Genomic DNA, 14,803 nt, shown 5'->3' on the forward strand with positions numbered 1-14,803 from the left:
CAACTTCTTGAAGTAACTAACAAATAAAACACTGATAAATAGCTTTGAAAGCAACTTCCTAAATTAGCTTATAAATTGTTACCGGCTTTCTCAACTAGCTTACTAGTAACTCTACGAGTAACTTATCGAAATAACTTATAAATTGCGATCCACTTCTTGAAGTAACTAACAAAATAACCGACAAATAGCTTAGCGAGCAACTTACTAAATTAGGTTATAAATTGTCACCAACTACCTCAACTAGCTTACCAATAGCTCTACGAGCAACTTACTGAAGTAGCTTATAAACTATCACCAACTAACTTACAAGTAGCTCTACGAACAACTTACCGAAATAGCTTGTAAATTAGGACCGACTTCATGAAATAACTAACAAAGCAACCGACAAGTATCTTTGTGAGCAACTTCCTAAATTAAACTTAAACTATCACTAGCTCTACGAGCAACTTATTGAAGTAACTTATAGATTACGATCAACTTCTTCGTGCAAGTAGCTTTGCGAGCAACTTATTGATGTAACTTATAAATTACGATCAATTTCTTCGTGCAAGTAGCTTTGCGAGCAGCTTACAACTAGCTATGCAGGCAACTATTACCTCTGTTCTTCAAGTTATTCCTACTCCACAATCTCCATTGTCACACCAAACTAGCAACAATACCTTAAGGGGCTTAGAGTCATGTTCATCAATGTCGAAACTCAAACAATTCCATGCCCAAATTGTTAAGCATGGCCTCTCCCATGACAATGACGCAATGGGTCGAGTTATTAAGTTCTGTGCAATATCTGAATTGGGCGATTTGAATTATGCCCTCCAACTGTTTGATAAATTGCCTGAACCAGACCCTTTTATCTACAATACTGTTATTAGGGGTTTATTGAAATCTCAAATGCTGAGAGATTCTTTGCTTTTTTACTTGTGTATGTTAGAAAGTTCAGTTCGGCCTAATAGTTTCACTTTTCCTCCTCTTATTAGAGTTTGTTGTATTGACAATGCTGTGGAAGAAGGTAAACAGATTCATGGTCATGTGGTGAAGTTTGGGTTCGGGTTTGATCGATTTTCGCAGAATAATTTGATTCATATGTATGTGAGTTTTCGATGTTTGGAGGAAGCGAAGAGGGTGTTTGATAATATGTGTGAGAGAGATGATGTTTCATTGACTACATTGATAAGTGGTTATGCTCAATTGGGGTATGTTGATGAAGCTTTTCAAGTGTTTGATTCGATTATGGAGAAAAGTTCTGTTATTTGGAATGCTATGATATCAGCTTATGTGCAGAGTAACCGGTTTCATGAGGCGTTTGCTTTGTTCGAAAGGATGGGGTGTGAGGGTGTTGTGGTTGATAAGTTTCTTGCTTCGAGTATGTTGTCAGCTTGTACGCGAATTGGAGCGTTGAAGCAAGGTGAGTGGATAGTTGAACATGTCAAGAAGAGTGGGATTGAGTTAGACTCGAAATTGAGTGCTACGATTGTTGATATGTATTGCAAATGTGGCTGCTTAGATAAGGCTGTTGAGTTCTTTAAAGGGTTGTCAAGAAAAGGAATATCGTCGTGGAATTGTATGATTGGAGGGTTGGCGATGCACGGGGAAGGTGAGGCTGCCATTAAGGTTTTGAAGGAAATGGAGAGTGAGAGGGTAGCTCCAGACTATATAACGTTCGTGAATCTACTTAGTGCTTGTGCTCATTCCGGGTTGGTTGAAGAAGGAAAACACTACTTTCGTTACATGAAAGAAACGTATGGCATTGAACCTGGCATGGAGCATTATGGATGTTTGGTTGATTTGCTCGGAAGAGCTGGATTACTGGTAGAAGCAACAAGAGTCGTAAACGATATGCCTATGAGTCCTGATGTAGGTGTATTGGGTGCTCTTCTTGGCGCATGTAGGATTCACAAGAACGTAGAGCTCGGAGAGAAGATAGGGAAGCAAGTGATCGAATTAGAACCCCAGAACAGTGGTCGATACGTGTTGTTAGCTAACTTATATGCTAATGCAGGCAGATGGGAAGATGTTGCCAGTATAAGAAAGTTGATGAATGACAGGGGAGTGAAGAAGGTACCTGGCTTCTCCATCGTTGAATTAGAAGGCGTTGTTCACGAGTTCATTGCAGGAGGAAGAACTCATCCTCAAGCCAAAGAGATATATGTAAAAGTAAACGAAATGCTGGAGTGTATAAAATCTGCAGGCTATTCTCCAGATTCTGATGGAATGCAATATGATATCGATGAGGAAGAAACAGAGAATCCTTTGAACTATCATAGTGAAAAACTAGCTATTGCTTTCGGGTTATTAAAGAGCAAACCTGGGGATATTCTTCGAATCACAAAGAATTTACGCGTTTGCAAGGACTGTCATCAAGCAAGTAAGTTCATCTCAAAGGTTTATAATCTCGAAATCATCGTTAGAGATAGGAACAGGTTTCATCACTTTAAAGGTGGAGAGTGTTCTTGTAAAGACTACTGGTGAAGACAAAGACAGAGATAACTGTTATAGAAAAGTCGGACTATATAGATATAATATAACAAATGTTGTTATACACTGGTGAATCAAAATGCAATAAAATGGGGATTACAAGAAAACACAGTATATATTATAAAGCTACTGTATGTTAACATAGAACAACAATAATTTGGGATTTGACTTATGCCCAGATTCACTCTTGAACATTTCATACAAGTTGAGAGAAAGCTTTGACAATGTTCAATTCTAAAGATTTTCCTTACATCATAAACCCAGAAATCTATCTATATTCAATATTTACGTTACGTCCTATGGGTTTTCTTATCGTCTAATTACCACGAGTTAGAAGTGGTAATTACTTTTTAAGCTGAGGTACCACGGGAGGAACCCTCTTGGTTACCGAGAAAACGGACAACCACAATGGTGATGTTATCTGCACTGCCTCTTTGATATGCTTCCTGCATCAGCCTCTTAGCTGCATCTTCAGGATCTTGGATCGGCTTAACCATCGAGACAGCCTCCTGTAAATTTATTTGTAATGATGGACTATAAACTACTTGATAGTTAAAGTAAGACTATGGTGATGGATTCGATATCTAACTAAGAAAAAAGGGAAGAATTATTAACCTCATTCGTTACAACGTCCCAGAGTCCATCACTTGCAAGGATGAGAAATTCAAGAGAGCCATCGACCTTTTCCTCCTGTATTTTGAACAACAAATTATGTCCGCAAATACACCAAAAACATTAAGGTATATAAGATGCGGAAAATATAAAGAGCAATAAAGCTGCTATCGAAAAGCTAAGACATGTCCTAAAATTATTATGAGATGGAAAAATGAAATCAAGCAGGAAGAGTCTGTTGGGCATAAGGCTGAAAAAGATGGGAATGTGATACAATGAGGACTAACTACTAAACGGTTTCCGAAATGTGCCAACATATACATCGAGAAAATAGGTTGAAAAGTACAAATACATTCACACACAACATTTGATATTCATTTCGAAACACGAATTCCTATGTTGAAACAATTAAACAAGTTGTTCGAGTCACCTGTATTTCTGGATCAGCGACAACGTACTGCTTTAAAAGTCTATCGCCAAAAGCACGAGAAACAGCAAGTACACCTCCAACTCTCCAGGTACCTGCACCACAACATGCTATGTTTAGACTTGCACGAGATTAAGAAAAAAATCAAGAGACTAAAAACGGACTGTCAAATGTGATGGGCTTACCTGCCCACATCACAAAACCTCCAGCATCTTCAATGCGCTGTCGCTCATCTGTTTGGTCAGGCTTGTGGTCTCGAGAAACAGCAATAGCTGAGAATGAAATTAGCATCCCCAATCAGGTGACTGAGTTAAACTCAGGGTCATAATGAATTATTAATCAAAGATGTCCCGAACTGTAACAGACATTAAAAAAAAAGGGCAGTCTGGTACACTAAGTTCATGCTATACACGGGGTTCAGAGAAGGGCTGAACCACATTGGGTCTTATGTTAGCAATCTTATATTGCAGAGGCTGGTTTTGGGGGGCTTGAACCCTTGACCTCCTTGTCACACTGCCAAATTATATGTTAACAACAACAAACTGTTCATGGGAGTTGAAGAAGAAAGAGAAGTACGAACTAGCACCAATTACCAATTTCTTTTAGTCTTTGGCAGTGGCTTCTCGATCAACTATCTGACATATTCAAACAATGGTGAACCAAGACATGAAGTGCAATGCAAAAGAATGTCTTCTTATTGGATTAAGAAATACGTATTATTGGAAGTGCTAGCATGACATCTTCCATATTCCCACAATATTTCAGGACATACCATCAATATGCAAATGCACTTATATTTTACTCCATTCTCTCTAAAACAAAAGGTAAAGTATCCCCATCTTGTTCTCCTGACTTCAAAGAGCAGTGAAACCTTACATATCAGTGCAGGTCCTCATAGTGTTAAGACCGAGTAATTAGAAAAGTAAAACTTAATACGAATAACTTGCAACATATTTAGTACGACAACAACCAAATATCGAGGGATACCAAAATCATAACAAACTTTTGAGGTTGCTCTAACGCAAATATTATATACCAAAATGCATCATACTTTTGGGGTGAAATACTCTGAGCAGGAACCAAAAGCCAAATAAGAATCAAATCGCCTAAGCCTTACCTGTGCCACCCCTACAAATAACAGCTCTAGAATCGCCCACATTTGCAACAAGTAGACGATCACCCACAAGTATGGCAGTAGAAGCAGTTGATCCAGCATCTTTGTGCTGATTGTTTTCTGATTTCAGAAACTCAGAGTCTGTATGGTTGTATGCATCAGCTGCAGAAACAAATATATGAATGACAAAGATATAGATAAATTATTTGTGAAAAGGAACATAGCAACGATACTTCACAGTACGTCAACATACCTATGGCAGATTTGGTGTCAGAGATAAATTTTGGATGCCTAATCAGGTTACTGAAAAGGTTGTGTTTCACATATTCTGCAGCCCTAGCACCTCCATGACCTGAAATAAGAGCAAAGTGCAGGTAAAAATACCCAATTGGAAAACATTTGACCAACTTGGCATGAATTGGAACTGTCTAATTATTATCTTTAAGCAGCCTCCAAAAAATTAACAAAGATATACACACTGGTATTGCACCAAGGGCAAAAATGAACCAGCAAGGATCTAGACGTTTTAGAGCAACAAAAGATGCAGCAGATGTGGCAGCCGGGGAGGAAAACTTGCATGAGGAATTTGAGAGGGACGGTAGGAAGCTTCCTTCTTAATTTGATGAATTTATTAAGGTGCAGATGGTGATTGCTAATTGGAAAAGATAGTGTTTTGGGGGAGAAGGTGGTGTATGGGAGAAGGAGATGACGATGGTCATTTTTATTTAAAATTTATTTTGGTTAAGAAAACCATGCGGCGTTGGTCTATTGAAGGATAACTTTATTCCTTTGGTCAAAATATTTTTCCTAACAATTTTTTTTGGGTTAAAAAATTCATGTGACATAGCTAAATTGGTTGTTTCTCCATCTCAACGCGTGTGAACAGACGCACTTACTTTGAGATTATTGAGAAAAACGTGTCTAAATGGCACAATTTGAATAAAGATCTAATGTTCAAATGGAAACAAATTTAATTCAAGTGGCCAAATGGAATTTCCGAATTAGTTTAGAGGTTCGACTGTCTATGTATTTGGCCCAAAAACTGCTTGTAAAAGACAATGGAAGCAATCCTCAAGCTTCGCCTTCAAAACACAATTAAACAGAAAAAAAAAATATAAGGATCTATGAAGTAAGAAACAGCATTGGTCCAACCACAAAATTTAAGACAAATTTATAGTCATCAGACTGAATGTCTTACTTGCCAAATCTTGAATGACACAGAAATGCTTAAACATAAAAACAAATGAAGATATGTCTTTTCTCATTCACTCTAGTTCATGCACTTCATTCCAGTCATGTAGAAGTTACAGAGAAAGAAGAGTTACCATCAAAAACTCCAAAGAGACCAACTACCTCTCCATCAACGCCATCAATTCTTGTCTCATAGAAATCCTCCATGGAGGACCTTTTTCCCGGGGAGCTAGAATATCCATAGCTAAACTTCCCATTTTGACTGCAATGCATAGCACTTGTTAGGCTACAGTTTTGCAACATTGTGCATATTATATAAACCTCCATTAAAACTCAAACAATCACAGTGATAGCAATCTGAGAACAACGATATAAGGGATTTCTGGATAAGATGGAATGTGGAAAAGATCAGTCAGAATATAATTTTCAAAATGCCCTGAACAAACACGACTGCATATAACTAGTATTTGTGATATCACCATAAATTAGTTTTATGTGAGCTCAGAAAATTGTCAAAAGTTACTCCAATTATTTTAGGGTAATTTCCAGCGTCTTGTTCAGGTTTTAACTAGTATTTGTCATATCCTGTCAGATAATATTGTGAATGGAACTTGAATAATATGGATTTGATAGCAATGTAATATGATCTACATCCCGGTTTTTAAAAGTGAACCTTCATATGGATAACGATATGGATTATACGGTAACCTATTAAAAGCTGAACTTGGCATTACCATTCAGGCATGGTGCACAAGGACACTATGTAAACAGGTAACTACTTTATTAGAGTACCAAATGGATGTACAGCAAATTAGCAGCTTCTTTGATAATGGTGTTTGTAAGCGGGAAGAAAAGAAATATTAGTAACTAAGACATCATTATATCGACAAACCACAAGGAATTCGAGTAATAGCTCTCATGCATTCTCAAAACTTCTGATTTTCTCTCCAATTATTCTTCAAAGTCAACAACACTTCGGTTGCTACTTAAACATGTACTCCCTTATCTTCAGGGACACATGGAAAAATAATAATTCTTTGTTGTACACGTGTTTCAGTATAGGAATAGGCACTTGCTTATTTACATGCATCTCCATCACGAACATTCATCAACTAATTCAAGTACGAGCTAACACATGATACAGATCACACATTTGATTCACAAAAACAACTCATAACCACATTCCAGGAGAAGAAGAAATAACATTAAGCCACCAAGTTCAATCATCTCCTTTTTCGCTAAGTTTACCCATCTACTTCAGTCTCCCTCTTCTCTTAGCTTCCTAAACGACTAAGGAAATCCAAACATCAAATCTAGCTGGAATTCAGCAAACGACAAACCAATTTTAGCTCAACGACAAAAGTACCCATTTAAAGGGTTACGACAACTAAAACTAGAAATGCATTCATCACCCAAGAGGAAAATGAATCAAACAAATATCACACTAAAGAGGAAACGACAATTCATAAATAGCTAACCGAAAACAGCCAACAGAACTTGCAATATCCATATAAAATTAAACACAAGTAAATAAGCAATTGGGTGTTCTTTATATATATCATGGGCATAGCTAGCTAGAACTCTAGTTATGGGTACAGAAGAACCAATATCTTAAGCAAAAAAAATGCATTTTTTTTATAACCATGATCCACGCGTACCTGTCCCCTCCCACCAACAACACATACCAAGGACTTAGCTAGAGTTCTAGCTATGAGTTTCAGAAGAACCAATATCTTTAGCAAAAAAAATGCTTTTCTTATAACCATGATTCGTGGAATACCTCCCACCTCGCACCAACAACACGTATCAGGGACATAGCTAGAGTTCTAGTTATGGGTTCAGAAAAACCAATATCTTTAGCAAAAAAGTTGCATCTTTTTATAACCATGATCCACGGAATACCTCCCACCTCCCACCACCAACACGTATCAAGGACATAGCTAGAGTTCTAGTTATGGGTTCAGAAAAACCAATATCTTTAGCAAAAAGTTGCATCTTTTTATAACCACGATCCACGGAATAACTACCACCTCCCACCAACAACACGTATCAGGAGCATAGCTAGAGTTCTAGTTATGGGTTCAGAAAAACCAATATCTTTGGATTCTATGTCCACCCCAGCTCACGTCACCTCAACTAATTCCACGAGATACCCGTCACCTCCCACCAACAACAACTATCAAGTACCATATAACCTGCAATTTTTTCTACAATCCATAACACATAAACTCAAAATTCTAAATCCGTCTCCGATTTATACAACCATTCTGCATCTTGCACACATAATTTTCCAATCAAATTAACAAAAAATCATCAAAAATAAATAAATCTGTAAACTAAAAAAGGAATCAAAATCACCTTAATCCACCGCCACTGACAGGCGCATCATCAGCATGAATTTGATTAGAAGAAGATGACAACACCGAATTCAAATAACCCATTACGATCCACCAAAAAATCCAAATTATTCAAATTGCAAATGCTTAATTATCACCAAAATACATTTCAATCAACAAAATTAACAATTAAATCTGCAAAAAGAAAAACACAAAAATATCAAAATTCTATTCAGATCTAAAACTAAAAATACATAAATCAAACATGAAATTAATATATGATTATAGATAACAACATTTGTTGAAATTTACCTAATTCAAAAGAGGAAGAAAAAAAAAAGAAATAAGCAAATGAAATTAAAGAAAAAAAAAAGAAGAGAAATATGAACTTGAAAGAAAAAATAAAAGGGTGAGGTTGGGGTTGTTAATTTTATTATTATTATTATTATTAATATCTTGGTAATGAATTAGGTAAATGATTGTAATGTGGTTATGTTTTGCCTCAAATATTCAATAAAAAAATGAAAATATTTTTTAATTTAATATCTTAATTTTAGTTTCGGAAAATGGTCAAAGTTTTTCGAAATAGATGATGTATACCCTTTGTTATATTTTGGGATAAAAATGTCCCTGTTGTTAATTTTTTCAAGAGATAAATACCTATAAGAGTTAACAACACAAACTTTTAATGACGTGACAACCCACGTGAGACTAATCCCTCCACGTCACTAGAATTTGAATTGTTAATTCTTGAAGGTATTTGTGAACTCTTGAGATAATATCGGAGACACTTTTTTATCTTAAAATATAACAAAAGGTATATAATCTATTTTGCAATAATTTAGAAATAATTTTGACTTTTTTTCATTTTAGTTTTTTTTTGTGATATTTGATATCAAGTATTTTTAGTCTATAATTACGTGCGAGATGTGCACTTTTCATCTTTTTTTTCATTGTATTTTTATGAAAATATTATATATAATTGTGAATTATTTCACTTAATTAGGTTAGGGAAGAGCTAGTTTGGGCTTAGGTCCATGGAAAACTATATTATTTATAAATGTTTAAAATTATTTTTTGCGTAAATATAGTTAAATTGAATCACCTTCGACTAGTTCCGGTATTTACTTATTTATATTTTAAACACTTAATGTTATAATGTTAATCATTATTTGCCATAGTAATTGACTATGTGCTATGTTAAAATTTGTAGTATTACCCTATACTTGTGATGTTATATCTTTAATCTAGTATACTTTCATAGGATTTGATACACTTGAATCGAAGATCGTTCAGTAATAATATTTCTATCTTTATGCGATAATAGTAAGATCTGTATATACTATATCTTCTTCGGATTTTACTTGGTAGAATTTCGATGTATATATTGGGGTGGGGGGTGGGGGGGTATTGAGGGTGACCAAAGCTAACAATGCAATGGCCTAAAAATGAGGTAATGTGTAAGATAGAGAATTAGTCAATAAGACAACAAAATTACTTGTCCAAATGAAACTAAACATTAAATTTACCCAACACTTGGCTTGTTGACAATACATAAAAGTATTGAGGTGTGTATAACTCCAAAATATATTATACTAATCAATAATTTATGTTTTATCACTAATTCAATGATTGATCCTCATGGATTAGTTTTGAGTTTTATATTTTCTATGATAAGTATAGATTAAGAATTAGTTTTATGTATGAATGAGATATACATGATATACTATGATGAATATGTGACCATATAATATTAAAATGAGTAAATTCAATACATCAATTCAAATAATTGAAAAAATAATTATAGTATAAACTAATCCAAGTGGAGATTTAAGTTTTTGGTCGTTTAGTACTTTCATTTTTTTCAAAACGGAAAAGGATCAAAAATATCCTTAAACTATCAGAAATAGCTCAGATGTACCCTTGAAGTATATTTCGGCTCAAATATACCCTTATTGTTAAACTATAGGGTCAAAAATACACTTCTCATAAATAGAATCGGTTAAACGTCACGTAGATGCCATGTGGATGTCACATGACATGCCACATAAGTCAATAGAGTTTCACTCATGCCACGTAGACTAATAAACTTACCCCTAATTTTCCCTCAATTTTCTCCATTTTCCGTAGAATTTAGAAACGATTTCACTAAAAAACATAAAATCTCTTTTCTTCATTTCTCCATTTCCGTAGAACGATATCCCAAAATACATAAGTTCCTTAGAATCGACCAATCGCATAAATTGATTTCATTTTCGAGATTCAAGACGACTCAATAAAATTAGTGACTTAAAATTTAATTTAATAAAAATCTTTTTTAAAAAAAAAGATATTGTATATGTTTTGTATTAAGACATCATATAAAGTTATTAGTAATAATCTTCTCATTGAAGTTATAACCTGTATATGCAAACAAATGAATATAACACACAAAAATGAATTTAAAATTATGTATAACAACAATGTAATAAATTAACTTATTACAAAATATGAATACATAAAATAAGTCGACACTTTTTGAAATTAAAATAATACAATTTATAAAATTCCAAACTCAAACCTACTTACAAGCCCAAATTATAATAATAGAAACTACCACATAAATAAAATTCTGCGTACGTCACTGTATTATCACGCACTAATTTATAACCGAACAAGAAGTTCTAACCTCTCCATCCTCTCCAGACTTCACTCCAAGCACAGAAAGTCTCACAAAAGATTGACTCCAACTCGTGAAAAATCCGTCTTGATCATTCGCGAACTCAACGACTCTTTCCTTTGTACGTACGTCGTTAAATAAAACAGAATCGGATTGAAAAAGCCCCTTATGTTGTATTAAATCTTTGAAATATTGATTGTCAAAAAGTTGAGGTGTTTGAGGATCATTTTTTACTGTAATTGTTGAAGTTGCTGCCCCTGCTGGACATTGTTTTGTTAACTCTATTGCATATGCTTTGTCTAACGAAGGGTCAATTAGAGTGAAATTGCCATTTGTGTCCACTCTAAAACGATCACTAAATGCATTGCAATGTGCTGATCCTATTGTGTGTGCACCTACAATATTTGGCATACAACAAAAGTATTAGTAATGTCGTATACGCAGTGTAATCGCACAAGTGAAACCTGAAGAAGGAGTAGTACTGTATGAAGATCTTACATAGTTACACCCAGTGGTGTAAGTCATATATAGTCCAGGGTGGTCAATCAAACATTTCTCGTTAAAAAATTATATTATGTTTATGTTTATAGACCGATCAAAAACTATTTTTCATAAATATATAATAAACCTACCTTTGTAGAGGTATAGCGACTGTTTTTTATTGATTTTCGATTCAAGAAAAAAGTATTATGATGGAAGTATGGAAGACAGAAAAGTAGCAACATATTAAATAGCAAAAGATAATTTAAAGTATAAGAAACAATAATGAAAAATATTGCTAATTAGTTTTCAATATCTCTCACACACTATATAAATTCTTAGAAATAAAATTAAAAAGATCGTAATTTCACGTCTTAAGTGAAATGAAATCGATAGTACATGATTATAAGTTCATTCCATATTGAATCGGGTTAGAATAGGGTTACATAAGTTTTTCAAAATGAGAAAGGGGTCATTGAGGCTTATCTAAACAAATATATTATGTATATATATGGATCCCTATATCTTTACATTTAAGATTAAGAACACGTGTAACTCGATCTCTTTTTTACATATCTAAACATTATTTTATGGGAAGAGAATCAAATTTATCGCTAAATTGAGTAATTTTATTGTATATTAAACGTTTAAATCTAATATTACAGTTTATATGGAATTGAGTCATAGTTATTATCAAATATGAGAAATAAATGACTTTAAATTCTTGTAACCCTACTTAAATTTTAGTGCTATCTACTCATAAAGTTTTTGTGACCCTAATATTAAATACATTATGACTTTGTCTTCTCACCTTAGAAATTATTGGCACCCTTTAGAAATTCGATTTTTATGATAAAAATTAAAGATCGATGAAAAATAAATCGCGTAATTAAATAATATAATGTATGTACCTGATAGGATAACAAGATCATCTAAAGAAAGTCCCTTTATAGTAAAAATATTAATCATTTGATCCATTGTGAAACTTGTGTCCACTATATTTGGTCTCACATTTGTTATCAAACTAATTCTTCCATCTCTTCTCCCTGTTGGAATTTGAACATTTGGCCCTCCTGCCTGTTTTTATAATCATCAAAATAACAACAATTTACGTTTCAGTCTCAAACAAATTCACTATTAAAGAATTTTGAACAAACATTTCCATCGAAACATCAAAAACATTTTCAACAAGTCAATCTCGAATAATAATAAGAATCGGTCAAAAATATGAAAACATTTAATTTTCTCTAATACAGGAAGTTCTCTATGTTTTCATACGTATTAAAAAGGTTGTAATGATAAGTACAATAGTTTTTTTTCTCAATCTTGATCTAAACTTTTGAAGATCAACTAATGTATACTAGTCAAAACTCGATGAATAATGAATCTTTTTTTATATCCTTCTCCATTTAAAGATCAAATATTTATAAATGACGAACTAAATAATTTTTTTAATCACAAATTAAACATGTCACATAAAAATAACATAAAACCATCGCACATTAATTAAACAAACAAAAACACACTATAAAAAAAATAGAAATCAACAACGGATAACTTATATCGCTAAACAATAAAAATTACTTCATCGCTAATCCTTATTAATGACGGTTGAGTAACAAAATATCAAAAAATTATGTTAGTTACGAGTAATTTTGGGGCCGGGGGGGGGGGGTAAGTTTTAGAAGAACATACAAATTCAACAGCATCTCTAGCCGCCAAAGCAACAATATCAGCACAAGAAACCGTAAAAGGGCAAAATATTTCCAAAACCCTTTTGGCATTTTCTATCACTGAAAATCCTCCAAGTGATTTGTTTGCTGGATCACTTCTTTCTGTTCCATTTCCTTCTAATAATATAGATGCATCACAACCCTAAAAAAAATTTAAAAAATTATAATCTTCCTCAATATTTTAGCCTTGAGGGCTTTTTGGTCTAGTAGTAAGAGTGCAATGTATGATGTCTGATGTGTGCGTTAAATGCAAGTTACGAACTTTTAATCCTAATCAACACAAAAATATAGTTTGGTACTTAAGTGGACAAGGATAGACGGGAGGGCCTATTATTCAGAAAAAAATTGATCAATCTTTCATATGATAAAATATTACGTCATTTGCCTTAATTTATATGATATATTTTTTTCTTTTTATTTTCTTAGAATGATTAATGTCACTTTTTTATATTGAAAATTACTTAATTGCTTAAATGAGATAATTTATAATTATTCAACATTTCTAGACCACAATTAAGTATTTATTTTATTTATAAAAACTTCATGCTTGATCAAATGATGTCATGTAAATTAAGATCAGAAGTATTATTTGAGGAAGAATTTAAGAACTTTATCGAATTTATTTGAATAAAACTTTATTTAGTGTTCAAATCAAATCGATAAGAGTGTAAATTGAAGTGAGAATATACACTACTAGTTACTTAATTGCATGCAAATTAGTTATTAGTTAAATGTATATAAAGGACACATATCATGTTATCATTAGTCATAATAATTAAGTTAGAATTTAATCGCGCTTTATCATATTTTTCATCAAAAAATATATTAAATCTTAAATATCTCTAGCGAAATTCTTGATTTTGCTACTATTTCAAATTAGCAACCTATTGTGACATGTTAAATTACGTTAAATATTAATAATCCAAATTTCTTTTATACAAGCGTAATGCATAAAAATTAAATCGATAATTACTAGAAATATTACCTCAACAAAGCAATCGTGAAAAAGAAGACGAAGCAATTTCCCAGGTATAGTTGGATCCATAGAAGAAGCTGATCTTACTGTATTTTTCACCATTAATTCAGCTGAGGGACAAGATAATCCATAAAAATTAAATGAAAGAGTTGAACATGATGTTTTCGAAAAAAATATTATCGAACACAAGAAAATAAGTAACGAAAATTTGTATATTTTTTTGTGTAAACATAGTGTTTGGATTGAATATATTTGTAGTTTGAGTTTCTCCATATATATTTTTTGGTGTTACACAGAGTTATTTTCAGTATATTGCCCACTAAAATGAAGGAATATAATAAAATTAAAAAGAAGAGGAGGAAAGTACAGGTTGAATATTTATGGGTGCATTTATTTAGTTTGGTTAGGTATAGTAAATGAATTTAATTATTTTCTGACAAGAGTGGAAAACAGATGAATTCTTTTAAATTAATTAATTACTTGTGAACTTTTTTTTTTTTATATTTTATTTTTTGTTTTATGAATGTCTTCCATGTTCTCTAGTTATCATTTGTTCCATACTTTTTTTTTTAAAAAAATAGTAATAATAATCTACCCCTTAATAAGAAGCTTGCTAGCCATGTTATGATAAGTTTGTAACATAAATTATCATTATCTTTTTTTATTCCGATTCCACAATCGCTATTCCATGAGCGCGAAAAAAATAGATTTAAGTCTAGTAGCTATTCTATGAGCGCGAAAAAAATAAATTTAAGTCTAGTAACTAAGTAAGTCACGTGTAACAAACTCGATCAAGAGTAGAT

At 32.9% G+C, this 14,803-nt stretch overlaps 3 protein-coding genes across 3 annotated transcripts; 1 reads left to right on the top strand and 2 right to left on the bottom strand.

Moving 5' to 3' along the window:
* The first annotated feature begins 229 nt into the window (after positions 1-229).
* Positions 230-2,610, top strand: LOC107007143 (pentatricopeptide repeat-containing protein At5g66520-like). Its single transcript, XM_015205623.2, has one exon. It carries the CDS (start codon positions 580-582, stop codon positions 2,464-2,466), a length of 1,887 nt encoding a protein of 628 aa, XP_015061109.1. The 5' UTR covers positions 230-579; the 3' UTR covers positions 2,467-2,610.
* On the bottom strand, positions 2,553-8,552 carry LOC107007145 (probable protein phosphatase 2C 59). Its single transcript, XM_015205626.2, has 9 exons — positions 8,465-8,552; positions 8,175-8,347; positions 5,951-6,078; positions 4,879-4,977; positions 4,629-4,787; positions 3,697-3,783; positions 3,515-3,606; positions 3,088-3,162; positions 2,553-2,981 (listed from the first exon to the last, which is right to left on the bottom strand). The coding sequence occupies exons 2-9, from the start codon at positions 8,255-8,257 to the stop codon at positions 2,823-2,825; spliced, it is 882 nt and encodes a 293-aa protein (XP_015061112.1). The 5' UTR covers positions 8,258-8,347; positions 8,465-8,552; the 3' UTR covers positions 2,553-2,822.
* Positions 8,553-10,590: 2,038 nt separating this feature from the next.
* LOC107005559 (peroxidase 46-like) lies at positions 10,591-14,338 on the bottom strand. Its single transcript, XM_015204188.2, has 4 exons — positions 14,010-14,338; positions 12,987-13,166; positions 12,203-12,368; positions 10,591-11,206 (listed from the first exon to the last, which is right to left on the bottom strand). Exons 1-4 carry the CDS (start codon positions 14,271-14,273, stop codon positions 10,791-10,793), a joined length of 1,026 nt encoding a protein of 341 aa, XP_015059674.1. The 5' UTR covers positions 14,274-14,338; the 3' UTR covers positions 10,591-10,790.
* Positions 14,339-14,803: the final 465 nt, after the last annotated feature.

The sequence above is a fragment of the Solanum pennellii genome, chromosome 12 (assembly GCF_001406875.1).
Source record: "Solanum pennellii chromosome 12, SPENNV200".
Taxonomy (NCBI): Eukaryota; Viridiplantae; Streptophyta; class Magnoliopsida; order Solanales; family Solanaceae; genus Solanum; species Solanum pennellii.